Source organism: Lissotriton helveticus, chromosome 7 (genome assembly GCF_964261635.1).
Source record: "Lissotriton helveticus chromosome 7, aLisHel1.1, whole genome shotgun sequence".
NCBI lineage: Eukaryota > Metazoa > Chordata > Amphibia > Caudata > Salamandridae > Lissotriton > Lissotriton helveticus.
In genome coordinates this window covers 1323527469-1323544914 of record NC_136068.1, presented here as the reverse complement: position 1 = coordinate 1323544914, position 17446 = coordinate 1323527469, and the positions used below count along the sequence as shown (strand labels likewise).

At 44.7% G+C, this 17446-nt stretch overlaps 1 protein-coding gene across 8 annotated transcripts in view; it reads left to right on the top strand.

Moving 5' to 3' along the window:
- Positions 1–17446, top strand: part of TNRC6C (trinucleotide repeat containing adaptor 6C) — a 992178-nt gene that overhangs the window by 560115 nt on the left and 414617 nt on the right. For all 8 annotated transcript variants that reach the window (XM_078654625.1, XM_078654629.1, XM_078654624.1 and 5 more), the window contains one exon: positions 13596–13715. In XM_078654625.1, the coding sequence (XP_078510751.1) occupies positions 13596–13715 (120 nt within the window). The remainder of the gene's footprint in view (positions 1–13595; positions 13716–17446) is intronic.

Sequence of the window (17446 nt, the reverse complement as noted above, 5' to 3'; positions counted from 1 at the left end):
CCTTCCTCCGGAATCCGACTGCCCAGCTCGACGAGACCCGGCTTCCCTGGCACCTCTGACCTCTACCCACCTCTACAGCCCAGCTGAGAACCGTGGGTGCGACGAGACCTCGAGGGACCGGCCATCGCCAAGACTGCACGACTTCTGCACAGCAAGCCCACCGAGTAATTTCCTGGTGAGTGCTTTGGGGTCCGAGAAGCCCCCACCCTGAGCAGCTCCAGCACCGAAGAGCAGCCCCCCAGCATCTCCACGATCTGCGTGGGGCCCTTCTGCTTTTTACTGCTCACCGCGTTGTTTGGCTACTAGCCCGCTGGCTTGTGGCCTTCCTGACGACGCCCGACGACATTTCTGCTGCTGGTCTGGTTGCTCCAGACTGGCCCTTGCTCCCTTCCAGAAGAGGAGCACCCTGGACCCTCCTGGTCCACTCAAGACGCCATTTTGAGTCCACCGCGTGGGCTTGAATTAGCCAAGGCTTGTTGCCCAATCCTGGGTAACTTCGACGCCAACGACTTCTTCCTTCGTGGGACAGCTCGCACCTCCATCCTGGTCGCCGACAACGCCTCCTGGTCCGAGAGACTGCAGAGCCCAGCAGTGCCCACTCACCTGACTGCGGTGACTTCGCCCGGTGCCATCCTGGTGCCCACTTAATCACTGGCTAGTGATTCAAGAACTTGGTCCCCTCTGCTTTCAGGTTTCTTCTTCCTTGATCCAGGCTTGGATCCATCGAACTTTCCTTCACTGGTCGCCTGCCAGCAACTTCTTCCTTCCAGGCTCCCGGTCCGGCAACGAGATCCCCGACGTCTTTTCAGACCTATGCAGCTGCAGCCCCTGGGCTAGGTAACTTCGGCACTCCGGTGTCCCAGCATAGCCTCACTATCCAAGGGTCAGGATCCACTGTCATTTTCTTCCTACCAGGTCGGGTTCGCCCGTGAACACTAACTTTGTGAATTCTAGCTTCCATAGACTTTGTCCCGCATCCCGCGTGAGAGTGCACACTCTGCACCCGAGTCCCCTAGGCCTCCTAGTAGTAATCTAACGATTCCCTAGTCCAGTCCTAGCGATTCCAAAGCCTATTAGAACTGTTACTTACCTGCTAGTAATTCGCATTCCACTTTTAGTGTATATGGTTTTTCGTGCCCCTCGGGCATTTCTGTAACGTGCTAACTTAAAAGTATTTTCGTAAGAGTTTTGTTGTGTGCCTAGCACCCTGTCCTCATAAAGAGTACAGGGTTGTTGTGATTCTAATAAATACATTGTTTATTTTCATAACACTTGTGTGGTGTCCTTTCACTGGGTGTTCAAGGGGTAATGTGATGGTAAAACAGCTGGCTTAACACGCCCTCTAGAGTCTTAGCCTTAGACTGCTCGTATCCATGCTACTAGGATAGCTGGTCTATAAGGTTGACTTACAACCAATCATCAATAAGGGTTGTTTGGACTGATATATAGTGATCACTAGAATAGTGAACACTGCACATCAGGCCAACTTCTCACAGATATTAATTCAGTAATTCACTTGCATGGAGACAGAAAGACTAGACTATAGCTGAAGATGTTTATGCGGTTCGTTAGCTTAGGAATGTGAAGACGGAGAGCTGAACTGATAACTGTAGGCATAACATATTCTTGGCAGACAGGCAGGCAGAGCCAGGCCGGGCACCGCGCTGCGCGGCAAGAAGTAAGCGAAAGGTCAGGGATGCGGGAGGGGCTGCATCGCTCCTCGGAGTGGTTTCAGGAGACTGGAGCTTGAATCTGGTGTTCAGGCAACTTTGAGGCCTAGAAACGGGGACAATTCGATAAGTCTAACGGGCATAATGTAAAACGTTGGCAACATAGGCCTAGAAGCCTAATTCACGTTGCTTTCACGGGGACCGGATAACTGACATACTAACGTTGGACACAACTATAATTGCGTCTTTAATCGATCATAAGGGGATATATGCATATCGATCATGCACATATAACATAGGATGGGGAACACGTAGGCACACATGACAAGGCAAAATTCAATTTTCCTCATTCCCTCCTTGTGCCCTACGTTTCCTTCAGGAAACATCAATAGTCATGATACCATCTATCTGTTCATAGAGCATCATTTGCTCGTCTCGAATCTTCTTGGAACGGGACTTAGGACTAGGAATACAAGATGTAGCGCACAAGCCGCAAATCGCAGGGCCACATTGTAAACATAGGCAACAACTGAATATGATCATTACTACTATACCCAGGAATGACAATACTTTCCATCCCCAGGCAGATACTATACTCCAGAGCCAACCGGACCATGTCCAGGTGCCTGGATTCTGGTGTAACTGATGGGCTATTTTATGAAGTCTGTTTAGAGCTGAATATACAGACGGTGCGTTATTAGGAATGAAAATGCAGCAACTAGATCCGATGACTCTACAGGCTCCGCCCCTATCGGCCAGTATGACGTCAAGAACGAGACGATTTTGAAGCACGACAAATCTCATAGCAGATTGTTCTTCGGTTAAGTTACCTAAAGCGGAAGTAGTCTCATTCACTACTGCTTCAAGGGTTCTGGTTAGCCTACGTATTAACTTACTATTCTGGACAGGACCTATGAAGAAAAAGAAACCTTTATTGAAGTCTTGATACTGTTCTAAGGCAGTTTCAGTTTGATCGACAATGGGGGACTCGATCTCCCTTCTATGTCTGACGTGTACTAGATGGGTATTTCTGTGATAATCGGATGGGCCTAGAAAAACTGGTGGCAGTAGGAAGGCAATGTAACATGTTCCATCCCAATCGAGGGGCAGACGTACATATGCGGTCTGACCACATACAAAATACGAATGACGTGAGGCTTTGAAATTAGATTTCCCACTGTCATTATACTGGACCACAGTATTACAATCACTGTGTCCTAAATGTACTGAACCATTCTTTCTGACACATAATTCGCCTTTCACTGGTAGGACTGTAATAGCAGGCAAATCTGGAGTAGTCTCGGACTGAACATTCAAAACCATGAAATTTGAGGAATAATTACCTAGATCATATACTTCATTTTCTAGATCTAACCCTGTTCTATGGGAGAGACCTTCCTTATCTGGGAAACATGTTCTATTCAGAAGGGACATATCGTTTGAGGATGACGTTAACGTGGACCATGCTCCACATGAACCATTGTGTGAAAACGGATAGGGAAAGAGTGGCAGAACTCCCTTCGGTGTCTGGAAAGGGGGGAGTCGACCACACACCCAACAATTAGTGGCATTGCTAGTCTGGTGTGAATAGTGTAACATACGGATAAAAGTATTGTTGCGCATGGCAAGACGATAGGATAACTCGTGAGGAGGCAGTTCACTAAATGTGTGCTCTACTGTAACATTAGAGGAAAAATGTACATGTGAAACAGTAGGAGGAAAACATAGATGTAAGGCATAACTTATGCAGGTAACCATAAGACTCGGGAATAACATAATTAATAGAGTAACAATGCATCGACTTCGAAGATTCTTTCGATAACGTGTTCTCTTAGAGTTTCGACTAACTCTCTCACTATGTGGGTCTATCTCATACATGTCAGGAACCTGTCTAACCGTTTCACCCGAGAGGGACTTAGACAATTAAACTGGCTGACTTACTAGACCTTAATTTTTCTTTATACTCCTGCTGCGGAGTTTTCTCTAACAGGGGAAGTTTAGAGTCAGTATCTGGGCAGTCCTTGAGAACGGGGCAGTCCTTGAAAAAAGTCTTTGGACGGAGTCCATGAAATCGCTTCACGTGACTGGAATGCAACCAGCCTTTGCGGCCCTCCACCTTGATCGCAGTCTTTGTTGTCATCAGAACGAGCTTTGGTTCTTTCCAGCGGGGCTCCAGCGGACTTGAAGGATCAAAGTTCCTAATCAGAACGAGGTCGCCTGGTATGACCTCATGCGGTTTTACTTGAGTGTTGTCTGGAAAAGCAGCAGCAACCTGTGAACGACAAGAGAGTAGTGCAGACATCAAGGAAGCCAGGTAATCTGTCAGCATATTACTGTCAACATCAGTAATTGTACGTGGTCTAGGTGTACCCCACATGTTTGGGGGACGACCGAAAACTACCTCGAAAGGTGAGAGACCTGAACGGGAGTGAGCGACCATTCTCATGTAAAAAAGGGCGACTGGCAGTGCTACCATCCAATCTACGCCTTTCTCTGCGCATACCTTTGCAATGCGGATTTTCAGGGTCTGATTATGTCTCTCTACGAGGCCAGCTGCCTCAGGATGTCGCACACAGTGGAACTTCCACTGGTACCCTAACAGTAGGGATACTTGTTTCATGAGTTCGGATGAGAATGGCTGGCCGTTGTCTGAATACACGACCCTGGGCAAACCATAGCGGGGGAAATACTCACGAACCAACTGCCTGGCAGTGGTCGCGGCAGTGTAATCTGGGACTGGATATGCTTCTGTCCATCTGGACAAAGCGCATACAACTACGAGGACATACTTGAAACCTCAACATCGATCCATCTGAATATAATCCATCTGGAGGACTTCAAAAGGGTGGTCAGGAGGATGGAATCCACCTTGTTCCACCGGAACACCTTTACCTGGATTGAACTGACAACAAATCATGCAGGTACGCACTTTCTGCTTGGCTGCTGCTCGTAAATGTTTGTTAAACCAGAGGTTCTGAATACTGTCTAACATGGCTTTTTCTCCTAAGTGTGCTGGACTATGTGCGGTGTTAATAATGACTTGAACCATAGAGTCGGGGAGAAACCATGTGGCTTTTCCCTTCGTCAACCATCCCTGATCTGTCTGGACCCCTCCTTGTTCAGACCATTTCTTGATTTCGTCTGGGGTAGCATGTGACTGTATATCAGGTACGTCTTGTGTAGGGTCCTTAACTGTCATACAAGTAGTCTGGTCTGGAACGTCTGTCTGTGGCGTGTTAACTGGAATGTCTGGAGTCTGAGCTGTAAGCTTGGCTGTTCGATCTGCCAGGTCGTTACCCTGGGAAATGATGTCATTGACTTTCGTATGTGCTTTGCACTTCATGATAGCGATAGCTGTCGGTAAATGTATTGCATCTAACAGAGCTTGAATGAGGGGGTCATGCTGAATCTTGGTTCCATGAGAAGTCATGAAACCTCTTTCTTGCCAGAGTACTCCAAAGTCGTGTACGACTCCGAACGCATAACGTGAATCTGTGTATATGTTTACTTTCATGTTCTTGGCTCGTATGCAGGCTTGGGTCAGAGCGACGAGCTCTGCTGCTTGAGCATACAGGGTATCAATACGATGTGTTTCTATAACTTCAGTTTCAGTAGTCACTGCATACGCGGCTACTAACTCTCCTGTACTTGTCCTCATACATGAGCCATCCACATAAAGTGTCAGGTCGGGGTCAGATAATGCAATGTCTGTCAAGTCTTGTCTTGGCTTTGTCATGGTGTTAACAACTTCCACACAATCATGTGTGGCAGGATTTGAAGTAACTGAGAGTAACAGTGTAGCGGGATTTAAAATGTTGCAGCGTCTGATTTCTATGTGTGGCTGAAACAGTGTCAGTTCATAACCTGTTAAACGTGCAATTGTCAAGTGCGGAGTCTGTGTTCGGTTCAAAAGAACTTCCACGGAGTGTGGAACTTGTACTGTCAGGGAATGTCCTAACACTATGGAATCACTTTGTCTGATAGCTAGAGCTGTAGCTGCAACTGACTTGAGGCACGCAGGCAGAGCCTGGGCCACCGGATCTAATGAGCTAGAAAAATAAGCACAAGGCTTGTGTTGTCCTGCTTGATCTTGTGTAAGAACAGATAATGCTGTACCATCACGTTCAGTGACAAAAAGTGTAAAAGGCTTACTGTAGTTTGGTGTCGCTAGAACAGGTGCTTGGCATAAAGCTTTCTTTAACTCATTGAAAACAAGTGTATGTTCTTGGGTCCAAGGGAGGACAGTCGATGTGGCTGCCTCCTGTGTCGTTAACTGTATCAGTGGCTTAGCTAGATATGCGTACTGAGGAATCCATTGTCTGCAGTAAGAAGTGAGGCCGATAAAAGCTCGTACCTCCTTCTGAGTCTTGGGCTGTGGAAGATGTGCTATTAACTGGATACGGTCTGGTGTCAACTGCCTACCCCTCTTGGACAGTAAGTGTCCAAGGTACACCACTTGCTGGACACAAAATTGCAGTTTCGAAAGGGACACCTTGTGCCCCATCTCTGCCAGGAAATACAAGACTGTAAGTGACGCACGTTCGCAGTCACGTTCAGAACGGGCTGTGATTAATAGATCATCGACATACTGGAGCAGGGCAGTGTCAGTTGGCATGTGAATACTGTCTAGTTGTCTTTTAAGTGCTTGACTGTAAATGCTAGGACTTTCTGTGAAACCTTGAGGAGCTCGTGTGAATTTATAGCTTCTTCCATTTAAACAGAAACCGAAAAGGAATTGGCTGTCTGGATGAATGGGGACACTAAAGAATGCGTTCTTGATCAATAACAGTAAAGAACGTAGCTTCGGAATCAATGGCAGTTAATAGGGAAGAAATATCTGGAACCACTGGGTACTGGGGTATGATACATTTATTAAGTTCTCGAAGGTCGATCACTAATCGATAAACTGGAGGTGCATTGGGGTCAGTACGTTTAAGAATCGGAATGATAGGAGAATTACATACATTGGAGTCAGTTTCTACAACCACTCCTTGAGCAATGAGCTCGTCAATAATTTCGGATAAGGCTGCTACAGCCTCAGGTGGCAATTTGTACTGTCGGATTTGTGGTAATACAACACCTTGCTTCAGAGTGACACGATATGGTGTAATGTGCATACAACCTACATCAGTTGGACCTTGCGCCCATAAATGCTGTGGTACATTCAGTAATCTTGGATCAAAATCACGCAATACATAATGACCTTTAAAATCACGTAAAAACAATCTCACACCTTCTGGGGAACAGCATATAACTGCTCCTAATTCTTTCAGGGTCTTAATACCTAGTAAATTTTCTGGACATGATTTCGTAAGTAACAAGTCTGTAGTTCGGGACAATGGACCAACTTCTAGGGAAACTGGTTTCGATATTTCATTAACAATAGGTTTTCCTGAAAATCCAAGGGAAACATTTCTAGAGCCTGAGAGTGGAGCCACTAGTGTCTTCGTCTTGTTTCTGTTTACAGGCTGAGATGGCATCCCAATCTTCCTTTTTCGTGGCTAGTAATCTTGGCAAGACCTGTATTAACAGTTCGGGTAATTCTTTGGCTTTATCCCCAAGACCAGTTCCTGGGACTCGTGCATTATCTTCGGTCTCTAACGCGGTCCAATCTATCTTTTTCTCTCCCACCTCCCATTCTTTTTCTTTGAGTTTTTCATATATGCCCGCAGGCAACAGGACCTTTAACATTTTAATGATATCAGGATATGTGTATTCTCCCATACGGAGCATGTCCTTTAATTCTCGATGGAACCCTGCTGGATCTTTATCGTGACAGGGTATTAACTTTTTCATTTCTAGAAGTTCTATTTTCGTTATAGGGGTGTAAACAAATACTCGTTCGAGATTACCCCCCGCTCCCTTAACAGGATGTACTTCTCGTAACGGATTCTGTCTGACTATGTAGAACGGTTTTCTTACTGGGGGTGGAACAGGAACAAAATGTGGATTCAGGAACGTTCTGTATTTGTGGCGCTGTTCTAGAATGACACTAATTAAATCGGTACCTAGACCTTTCCATCGGTTTAAGAGTAACTCGTTCAGCACATCATGTAAAGGACCTGGATCAGAATGCTGATCCTCATACAGTGTAATGAGGTGCTGGATCATATACATACCCACCAGACGCTGCTCGGTTGGGGGCAGTTTCAGAAACATTTGGGCCACTACTTCGTCTGGAAACGTGGCAGGATCATTAACCCATCGGACTGCTGATCGGGCTAGTTCTTGTTCATGCATGGTACTAAGTTCACTATAACCTATTCGTAGTTTCAGAATTTTATCTGTAGCCTGGAATATTTGTTCAAGAGAACACTGTTCTGGTATGGAAGGAGGAAAAGCTTTCTTGTAATCTAGGCGTGTGTGTCTGTCGGAAAATCTAGTTCTACCTACATACGCTATTCTGGCGGGATTCTCGCTGTCTACCTCTTCGTTTGAAGAGTCATCCTCTTTCTCGGCTACTATTCTTGCTTTCTCCCTCTCGTGTATGCCTATAATTTCTTTACGAATCTTTCTGTACATGGTTTCTATGCTATTTTGTGTCTTATGTTTTCCTTCTGCTATATTGTCACTCCATCTGGTCAGGACTCTCATCTCTTCGGGATTTTTATCAGGATGATCCTGTTCTCTTATTAAACAATTTATCAGAAATTGCAAAATCATGCCTTGAATCTCGACTTTTCTGTGTACCATAGCTTCGTGAATACTTTCTGGTTTCTCCCCTGTTCGGATGAAATGATATATTCTATCTAGATGTTCTTTCATATTTGATATGGTAACCAAGAAGCTTGCAACTCGTCGTAAGCGTATGGAATATATTATCATACTATCTTCACCTGGTACTGGATCATATCTACAATCAGATTCGCACTCATTGAAATACTTTCTGAGAGCTTCGTACGTAGTCACTTTCGGGGTACGTAGTAACGCTGCATCTCTCAGCGTCAGGCGTTTTGTTTGAGGCGGGGTGATAGGAATACCTCCCCCTGCCCCTCCTGAACTGGAATCGTCAATTAATACTGGATGTGCGGCTGTTGGTAATGTGACTGGTACGGTAGGAGTACGTAATGTGGGTCGATCCTGGGGGACTGGCGCATGGACAGGACCAACGACTGGAGGCACAGGAATTACATTAACAGGAGGCTGGACTTGAACTTGGACTGGCTGAGTACACAAAACCCACCTACAACAACCTAAAAGCCCGCCAAACAGCACCCCAAAGACAGGCAAGTGATCAAAAGCGCAAAATCTTTTTCTGCTCTGATTTTCTCCAAACCACTTTTATCCGGTATTAGACCTTCGCAGCAATGGACCCATACCCGTCAACCCAGGCGGAAAAAAGTAGAAGACTCCCAAACAGCCAAAAAGCAAAACTACAAAAATGGGGACTTAGAAATGTTCAGGCAAATTTCCAAAATCACTCCACGCGCGCTCTGCAGCTAGGCCCTAACTCCCCTTTGCCACCATGGATTTGCTTCAAACCTCTAGCAATCAAAACTATCCATACCCAGCAGTGCTCCCAGACCCCAAAACCCACCCACAAACACCCTGACCCCCCCCGAACAGCACCTCAAAGACAAGCAAGTCAGCAAAAACGCAAAAAGAAATTTCACCTCAGAACACCCCCAAACAGGCAAAAAGCAAAAATGGGCCTACTACCTTCAATTCTGTCCAAATGCGCTCTGCAGCTAGGCCCTAACTCCCCTTTTCCACCATGGATTTCCTGAAAAACAAATGCAATCAGCATTAGACTGTGCCAGCAGTGCTCCCAGACCCCAAAACCCACCCACAACAACCTAAAAGCCCGCCAAACAGCACCCCAAAGACAGGCAAGTGATCAAAAGCGCAAAATCTTTTTCTGCTCCGATTTTCTCCAAACCACTTTTATCCGGTATTAAACCTTCGCAGCAATGGCCCCAGACCCGTCAACCCAGGCGGAAAGAAGTAGAAGACCCCCAAACAGCCCAAAAACCAAAACTACTGGGAATCTGTATTAGCATATTCTGGGACAGTGTCGTCTAAATAGGAAGAAAGAAAAATTTCAGCTGCAGTCGGTTTATGACGCAGTTTAGTCGGGACTAATGGTGGCGGTAAATTATGGGGTGCTTCCGGGGTCGCCTTCGGCAAACCCTCGGCGAGAAGAGGATACATACCTTTAATTAGGGCATTTCTCTGTCTGTCTGATTGTTCTGCTCTAACTCGATCACCTTCTTCTAGAAGTTCCCTTTCTTGGGCTTTTTCTGAGGATTCTCTACTTAATTCTGCTTTTCTAAATTCTTTTTCGGTTCTTCTATGAGATTCTTTGCGCCATAACTCTATGGCATCTTTCTGGGACTGTCTGGCTTTCTTTTTCCATAATGCTTCTTCTACTCTCATGATGCACTCGGCATCCCATGTACCTGATACAGGCCATCTATATTTCTCTTCAAGATTCTTTGTATAATCCACCCATAAGTCTAGATATAATATGGCATCTAAGCCATGCTTGTGATACATAAAGTGTCCAGGACTGTCCCTAGGAGGGACAGGAACTGCTTCTTCGAGTAACCCTTTTCTGGTTTTTATCTGACATAACTTTGAAAACAGAGGCATATTTGAGTCGTACTTGAATTAAACACAATACACAATGAACACAGTAATGAAATGGCAAACAAATCACTCATACCACGACATAGAAATACATTAATAACAGTTCGAACAGAATACTACCTAATACACTGAAAAACATAACACTTGAATTTCTCGAGAAACGGACTTACTAGAATTACTGGATGCACTGCTAAAACAGTACAGAACATACCGGTCTCATAAAGAGACACGTCATACCGTATCCACCTAGATGGACACGTCGGACTGGATCTGTGTACCCAAACCCATCGGACCGGAGACAAACTAATGACCCCGTCTAGATACTCCCCCAGCAACGGTACTCACCGGGAAGCAAAACTTGAAGGCCTCGGACTGGACTGGACTGCTACGACGTCTGGTTACTACGCATGCGCTTCGAACTTCGGGCTTCAGAAACAGGTGGGCCTCCGGATACCTCGGACCTTGCTCTCTCGGCTTGGGCTCTGGTCGGGACGAACCGCATTCCTCACCGCCTCGTCTGGATGCCGGACCGCAGTCTCCGTCTCCTCCGTGGGCCTGAGGGAGACTTGATGAAGCAGAAATATCTGCACGTGCACGGTAGAGTTCCGTCACGGCTGTAGAAGGGTCAGGGGGCCTGCGTTACATCGCCGGCGCGTGGGGAAGGGGCTCGTTCCTATTCGGGCGCCATTATGTGGTAAATAAATAATTAATTACCGGTACTATTTTTCTATGCATAAAATAAAACAGATAGCTCAATAAATAAGAGGCAGGATCCGGGGTATCTGAGTCGAACAGGCTTTAATCAGGCATAAGGGAAGGGACAGGATCGGAACAGCCTGAAATAGAATGGCATGGAATGGCAGCTGCAACGTTTCATCAACATTACATAGTATATATAGGAAAACATTACAATTGCATTGAATACAGTAGGCGTAACAAGTGACAAACGTAAGATAAGAACAAATGGGCGTACAAAGAAGGCGTGTACGTAGACATGTGATGAAGACGTCACAGAAGTGTCATAAATGGGTGGATACATGGAGGGGGCTACCTGGGCAGCTGGAACCTTTAACCTAGTGGTGCGCGCAAACGGGCCATGACGTGTAACTAGGGAGAGCTGGGGGCTCTGACTTCTGCACTAGAAGAGGAGACTAAAGTCTGAGATGTCAGGACGACATGTACCTATAGCATATCTGGTATCTGGTGTTTGGAGAACATGTTGATAGAATCTAAAAGTCATCAGAGCAAAGGCTACTTGACACTAAGGCTGGTACATGCATATATTCTTCATGTATTGCGTGTGCTATGAATCTTCTATGGATATTAATTCAGTAATTCACTTGCATGGAGACAGAAAGACTAGACTATAGCTGAAGATGTTTATGCGGTTCGTTAGCTTAGGAATGTGAAGACGGAGAGCTGAACTGATAACTGTAGGCATAACATATTCTTGGCAGACAGGCAGGCAGAGCCAGGCCGGGCACCGCGCTGCGCGGCAAGAAGTAAGCGAAAGGTCAGGGATGCGGGAGGGGCTGCATCGCTCCTCGGAGTGGTTTCAGGAGACTGGAGCTTGAATCTGGTGTTCAGGCCCTTTGAGGCCTAGAAACGGGGACAATTCGATAAGTCTAACGGGCATAATGTAAAATGTTGGCAACATAGGCCTAGAAGCCTAATTCACGTTGCTTTCACGGGGACCGGATAACTGACATACTAACGTTGGACACAACTATAATTGCGTCTTTAATCGATCATAAGGGGATATATGCATATCGATCATGCACATATAACATAGGATGGGGAACACGTAGGCACACATGACAAGGCAAAATTCAATTTTCCTCAATAGAAGCGATTTGTTATCTATTGTAACAATGGCAATACTCATGATGCTGCTGTACAGAACATCTGTTCCATTACAGCAATCGGACTAGATTACACATCCATTCGCTTAAATCTGGCAGCAGTAGCTTCATACTTACAAAACTGACAACAATTATCTCTATTCAGAGTACCAGTGATTAAAGGCTTTATGGAAGGATTAAAAAGAGTGATACCACCAAGAGTCCCACCTGCACCAGTGTGGAACCTAAACATAGTCCTTACAAGGCTAATGGGTCCACCATTTGAACCAATGCATAGGTGACAATTACAATTCCTCTCATGGAAAATTGCTTGCCTCATCGCAATAACTTCACTGAGAAGAGTTGGTGAACTCCAGGCATTAACTATACAAGAGCCCTTCTTTCAGCTTCACAGAGCGAGTGGTTCTTCGCACCAATCCTAAATTTCTCCCTAAAGTAGTTTCTGCCTTTCATATAAATCAATCCATTGAGTTACCTGTGTTCTTTCCTCAACCTGATTCTGTAGCAGAACGGGCTCCACACACCCTTGATGTTAGAAGAGCTCTACTATATTATGTTGAAAGAACAAAAGATTTTCTCAAAACAAAGCAACTCTTTGTAGCTTTTGTTCCACCACACAAAGGCAATCCCTTATCTAAATCAGGCATTGCAAGATGGATCGTAAAATGTATCCAGACAAGTTATTCGAAAGCAAAAAAAACTTTGATAATACCCCCTAGAGCGCATTCCACTCGCAAAATAGGGAATACTCCCCTAGCTGAAATCTGTAGGGCAGCAACATGGTCTAAACTGCACACATTCCCCATACATTGTGTAGATGTGTTAGTGAGGCAACAAGCTAATTTAGGCCAGGCGGTACTTAAAAGACTGTTTCAGACAACTATAACAACTACAGGAGTGTCACCGCTCAGGCATTATACTGCTTCCTCGTCTATGCAAAGCATGTAATCTACAGCTCACATATCTCGAACGGATTGTTACTTACCCAGTAAGCATCTGTTCTTGGCATGTAGAGCTGTAGATTCACATGTGCCCAACCGCCTCCCCTTTTCCTGTAGTTGTTGCAGTTCTCAGTCTACATTCATAAGCATGGTCATCTCTGTTCTACACTTACTAACTCCATTCTCATTCTCTGTGGGAAAACAATCTAACAATGGAATTGATGCCCATGCACACTATCACCGAAAGGAGGAGTCACCTTACCACATGACTGGAAAGACTTTTTCAAAGAAAAACAACTAGCAAAAATCCGGACCCAACACTAGACGGCAGGAGGATGCAAAGCATGTGAATCTACAGCTCTACATGCCAAGAACAGATGCTTACTGGGTAAGTAACATTATCCTTATATAGGAGAGTGTCCTACAGTATCTCATTTAACATAGAGTAAGGCACCTTCCTCATCGCCTGATCTTGGTTTGTATGAGGGCTGTACACTAATTCTTGTAATAACTGCATGTTCTTTGTCCCTCAGGTTCAAGCACAGCTTTTGCAGTTTGCAGCAAAAAACATTGGTCTCAACCCTGCACTATTAACCTCGCCAATTAATCCTCAACATATGACGATGTTGAACCAGCTCTATCAACTGCAGCTGGTGAGTATGTTACATGACCTTGTGATGCCTAAGAAATCTGCTAAATTGTAACTCCTGCCATTAGTTTCACTATTAGATTTATGTACTAGAAAAGTGGTGTGCTCTTCTACTCTGACTATCCTGTTGATATATATTGGGAAAGAGCTCATATTATACCAGTGTTACCGTTTGGTAAACACATTGTTAATGTACACTGTAGAGTTAAGGGACAATTCAATTTTGATATATTAATTTGAAGAGCATGCAGAAGAATGGTGCCAGCTGTTGATAGTGTACCATGTAAACCACAAGTCTGTGTGTCAAGAACGCTGCTGTATAACACTCAATGCCCACTTTGCAGAGAGGCATCAGTTCTGTTGGAGATGAGCTTCATCTTTGGTATCCAGAGAAGAATGTCATTATATATATATATATATATATGACGCAACATCACACCAACACTGCCAGTCCTTGGCTCACCATTTTTACTTTAAATGAAATTCTTAGTCAAGGACTGAGAAAAAGAGCTCAATGTCATAAACATGTCCCAGCTGCAAGAATGCCTTACAGAGATATGAAGAGCATATCAACTAGGGATGCCACTGTATCAAGGATTCACCTGTTTGTCTGTGCCTCAGTAACTGCAATCTTAACACTCAGGAGATTATTAATACTTAAGAAATTCAGAAGTGAATTGCAAAATATTGCTAATAGAATTCAGTAATGATACATTAGGAAGAGACCAATTAGAGAACATCAAGCTCAGATATGTTTATACTTGTAGTAATTGTAAAGTTCTTACCAGCAGCTGCTCTCAATTCTGTCTATCTGGCTGAATTTTCCTTCATTTTTCTTCAAGTTATTCATGCATCAGCATTCGGGTTAGTTTTGCAGTGTTGAAATATGTAAGTCTCTCACTGTTGGTCCTTTTATAATCCTTAAACTAAAATGTGGAAAATGTTGCCACAGGCTATGTAGTGGCTAGCTGCATTTTATACTGCCATATGTACACACACTTTTCAGTTAAGAACATTTAAAGTGTTCTGGGATCCCTCCACGCAGCCAGTATTTATTATAAAATTTAAGACTAACAGTGAATATTGTACAATGCAGAACTTGTACTAAAAGTATGTACCTTTTATGTCCAGGGCACGTTGTCTCACAAAGACAACAAATAGACACCAATCACTGAGTTTTCAAAGCAAGCCTTCTGTGCATTTACCATTTTTTTTAAATCAAGTTCATCCGTGTCTGTCTGGACAATGCCACAACATTGTACTACTAGAGCAAACTAGGATGAAGAAGGTAGTGCACCTTGCTAATTGACATCCAAACCATCTGGCACTGCCTGGAAACAAACTTTTGATAATAATTGTCCACCATCTGTGTATTCGCAATCTGGAAATTGAGCTGAGTTTTAAAGAAAATATAAAGTAGTTTCTAAATAGCGATGTCCTGCACAAATATTTTGCATGTAATGAGTATATATTAAGTGCACTTTGAACTCAATTCGGACATCCTGGTGCTTTCCCTGAAAAGGGATAAAAACTATCCCAATGTAGTGAGAAGAATCCAGGTTTTGAAATGTTTTCAAAAGGTTGTCTCCAACTCCAAATGCTTTAGAAAGAGAGGGAGATGATTCCAGGCTGTCTCTTCCAGAACAGAGAAAGATCTTCCACCTCTTGTATGGAGTCTGTAATTAGAAATCTGCAGAACTTTGGAGTTGGTGGATCTCCAAACTCTTTGGGTTTGTAATGTGTGAAACTGTCACAAAGATATTTAAGTACTGTTTGATGGAAGGCTCTGCAAGTAATCATCAGATTTAGACCGAATCAGCTTCTGCAGAGGTAACCAATGAAGTATCCTAAGCCATTTGGTGTAGCAGGAGGCAGGCTAGCAGTATGTCTAGCCACCAATCATTTACATAAAAATTGTTTTTTCCAAGTAGTACGTTTTCCATTTTGTGCACTTGAGATTATTGTTGCTCATCCAACTTAGAACTTAGACAAAACATCTTGAAATTTAAACCTGACCCCAAGGAATTCTTTTCCAAGGATAAGAACAATTGAGTCATCAGCGTAAGATGTTGTTATTATGGAAAATGTCCTAGCTACCGTAGCAGAAAGTTCTCTCGTAGGGGATCTATAGTCAAAAGCTTTGAATAGTCCCGCCCAGAGCACTTTCCATATATTATCTTAAGTGTAGATGCTCGCCTGTCTTCAGGAAGGCCTGCAAAACACTTAAGAAAAACACAATATGCAGTGTATAACAAGCTACAGTAAGGGTATTCTTCAGATTATACTTAATAAAAGGGAATGTGTGTGTGTGTGTATATGTGTGTGTATATATATATATATATATATATATATTTCAAACACACAGAGTTTCCCATTTAGGAGAGCCACATCAGCAGGTAGGTTCAATTCTGTTTTATTCAAGAAGCTGCAGCAGAGTGGGTGAACAAACGCCATAGTTCATAGCGGCCTGACGCGTTTCATGCTATCAAAGCATTTCTTCAGAGGCACAAAGTCCATTACCAGCGTGCAGCGTCAGCACTCATTTGTATTCCTACCACCTGCCCCAGTGGGCGTCGGCTCTCGCTGAGCCCGATGGTCCTTGTAGTGCTGTTGGTATTGCTCCAGTGAGTTGCTGGCATGCTGTAACAATTGAGACAAAAAATAAATCCACAGTGGGTCTGGAGAGAGTTCATAGCACCCTGTGTTGCACCATACTACTTCAAGACAACAACCTCGCTGCCAAATGTGCCGTCAGTCGGGTGACTGCAGCACTTATCACAGACTGTATGGCAGGGCTTCTCCCACGACCGGGACCGGCCGTTTTAAATTTCAAACACACAGAGTTTCCCATTTAGGAGAGCCACATCAGCAGGTAGGTTCAATTCTGTTTTATTCAAGAAGCTGCAGCTGAAACGCGTCTGGCGTTATTACTTATGGACATTTTGCTTTCCTGAATGAGCCTGCTGGCAGGCTGTCTTTCATCATTAAAGGGACTGTACTTCAACCTTCGTGTGGCTCCGATTTCTCAAAAGGGTGTTCTGCATAGTTTTTGAATATTAAGCGGCCGTCCCGGTCGCGAGAAGGAGCCCCTCGCAACAACGAGTTCAAGGCGGCACTCTCTGGTGCTGCCTGCCATGAAACGAAGGGGAGCTGGAATCGTGCAGGGAGACCAGCTCCAAGTTCCAGATTTGACAGCGCATAAAGCAGGGCAGGTTCTATCATGGATTTCAGCATTTCACTAAGGCTTGATCAAAAGAAAGGGTGCAGGCGCGCCCACTGGGGATTATTTGGAAGAACACTACATCGCCCAGCAGGCCTTGCATTAGGCCACGCCCATTTGGAGCAGGTGATCAGCCACTGAGTGCTCTTCAGCAGCGCCTACAGCCTTTCTGTGCCACGATACGCCACTGAAGAAAGGATGTTTCCTGAAAAGCGTCTGGCGTTATTACTTATGAACATTTTGCTTTCCTGAATGAGCCTGCTGGCAGGCTGTCTTTCATCATTAAAGGGACTGTACTTCAACCTTCGTGTGGCTCCGATTTCTCAAAAGGGTGTTCTGCATAGTTTTTGAATATTAAGCGGCCGTCCCGGTCGCGAGAAGGAGCCCCTCGCAACAACGAGTTCAAGGCGGCACTCTCTGGTGCTGCCTGCCATGAAACGAAGGGGAGCTGGAATCGTGCAGGGAGACCAGCTCCAAGTTCCAGATTTGACAGCGCATAAAGTAGGGCAGGTTCT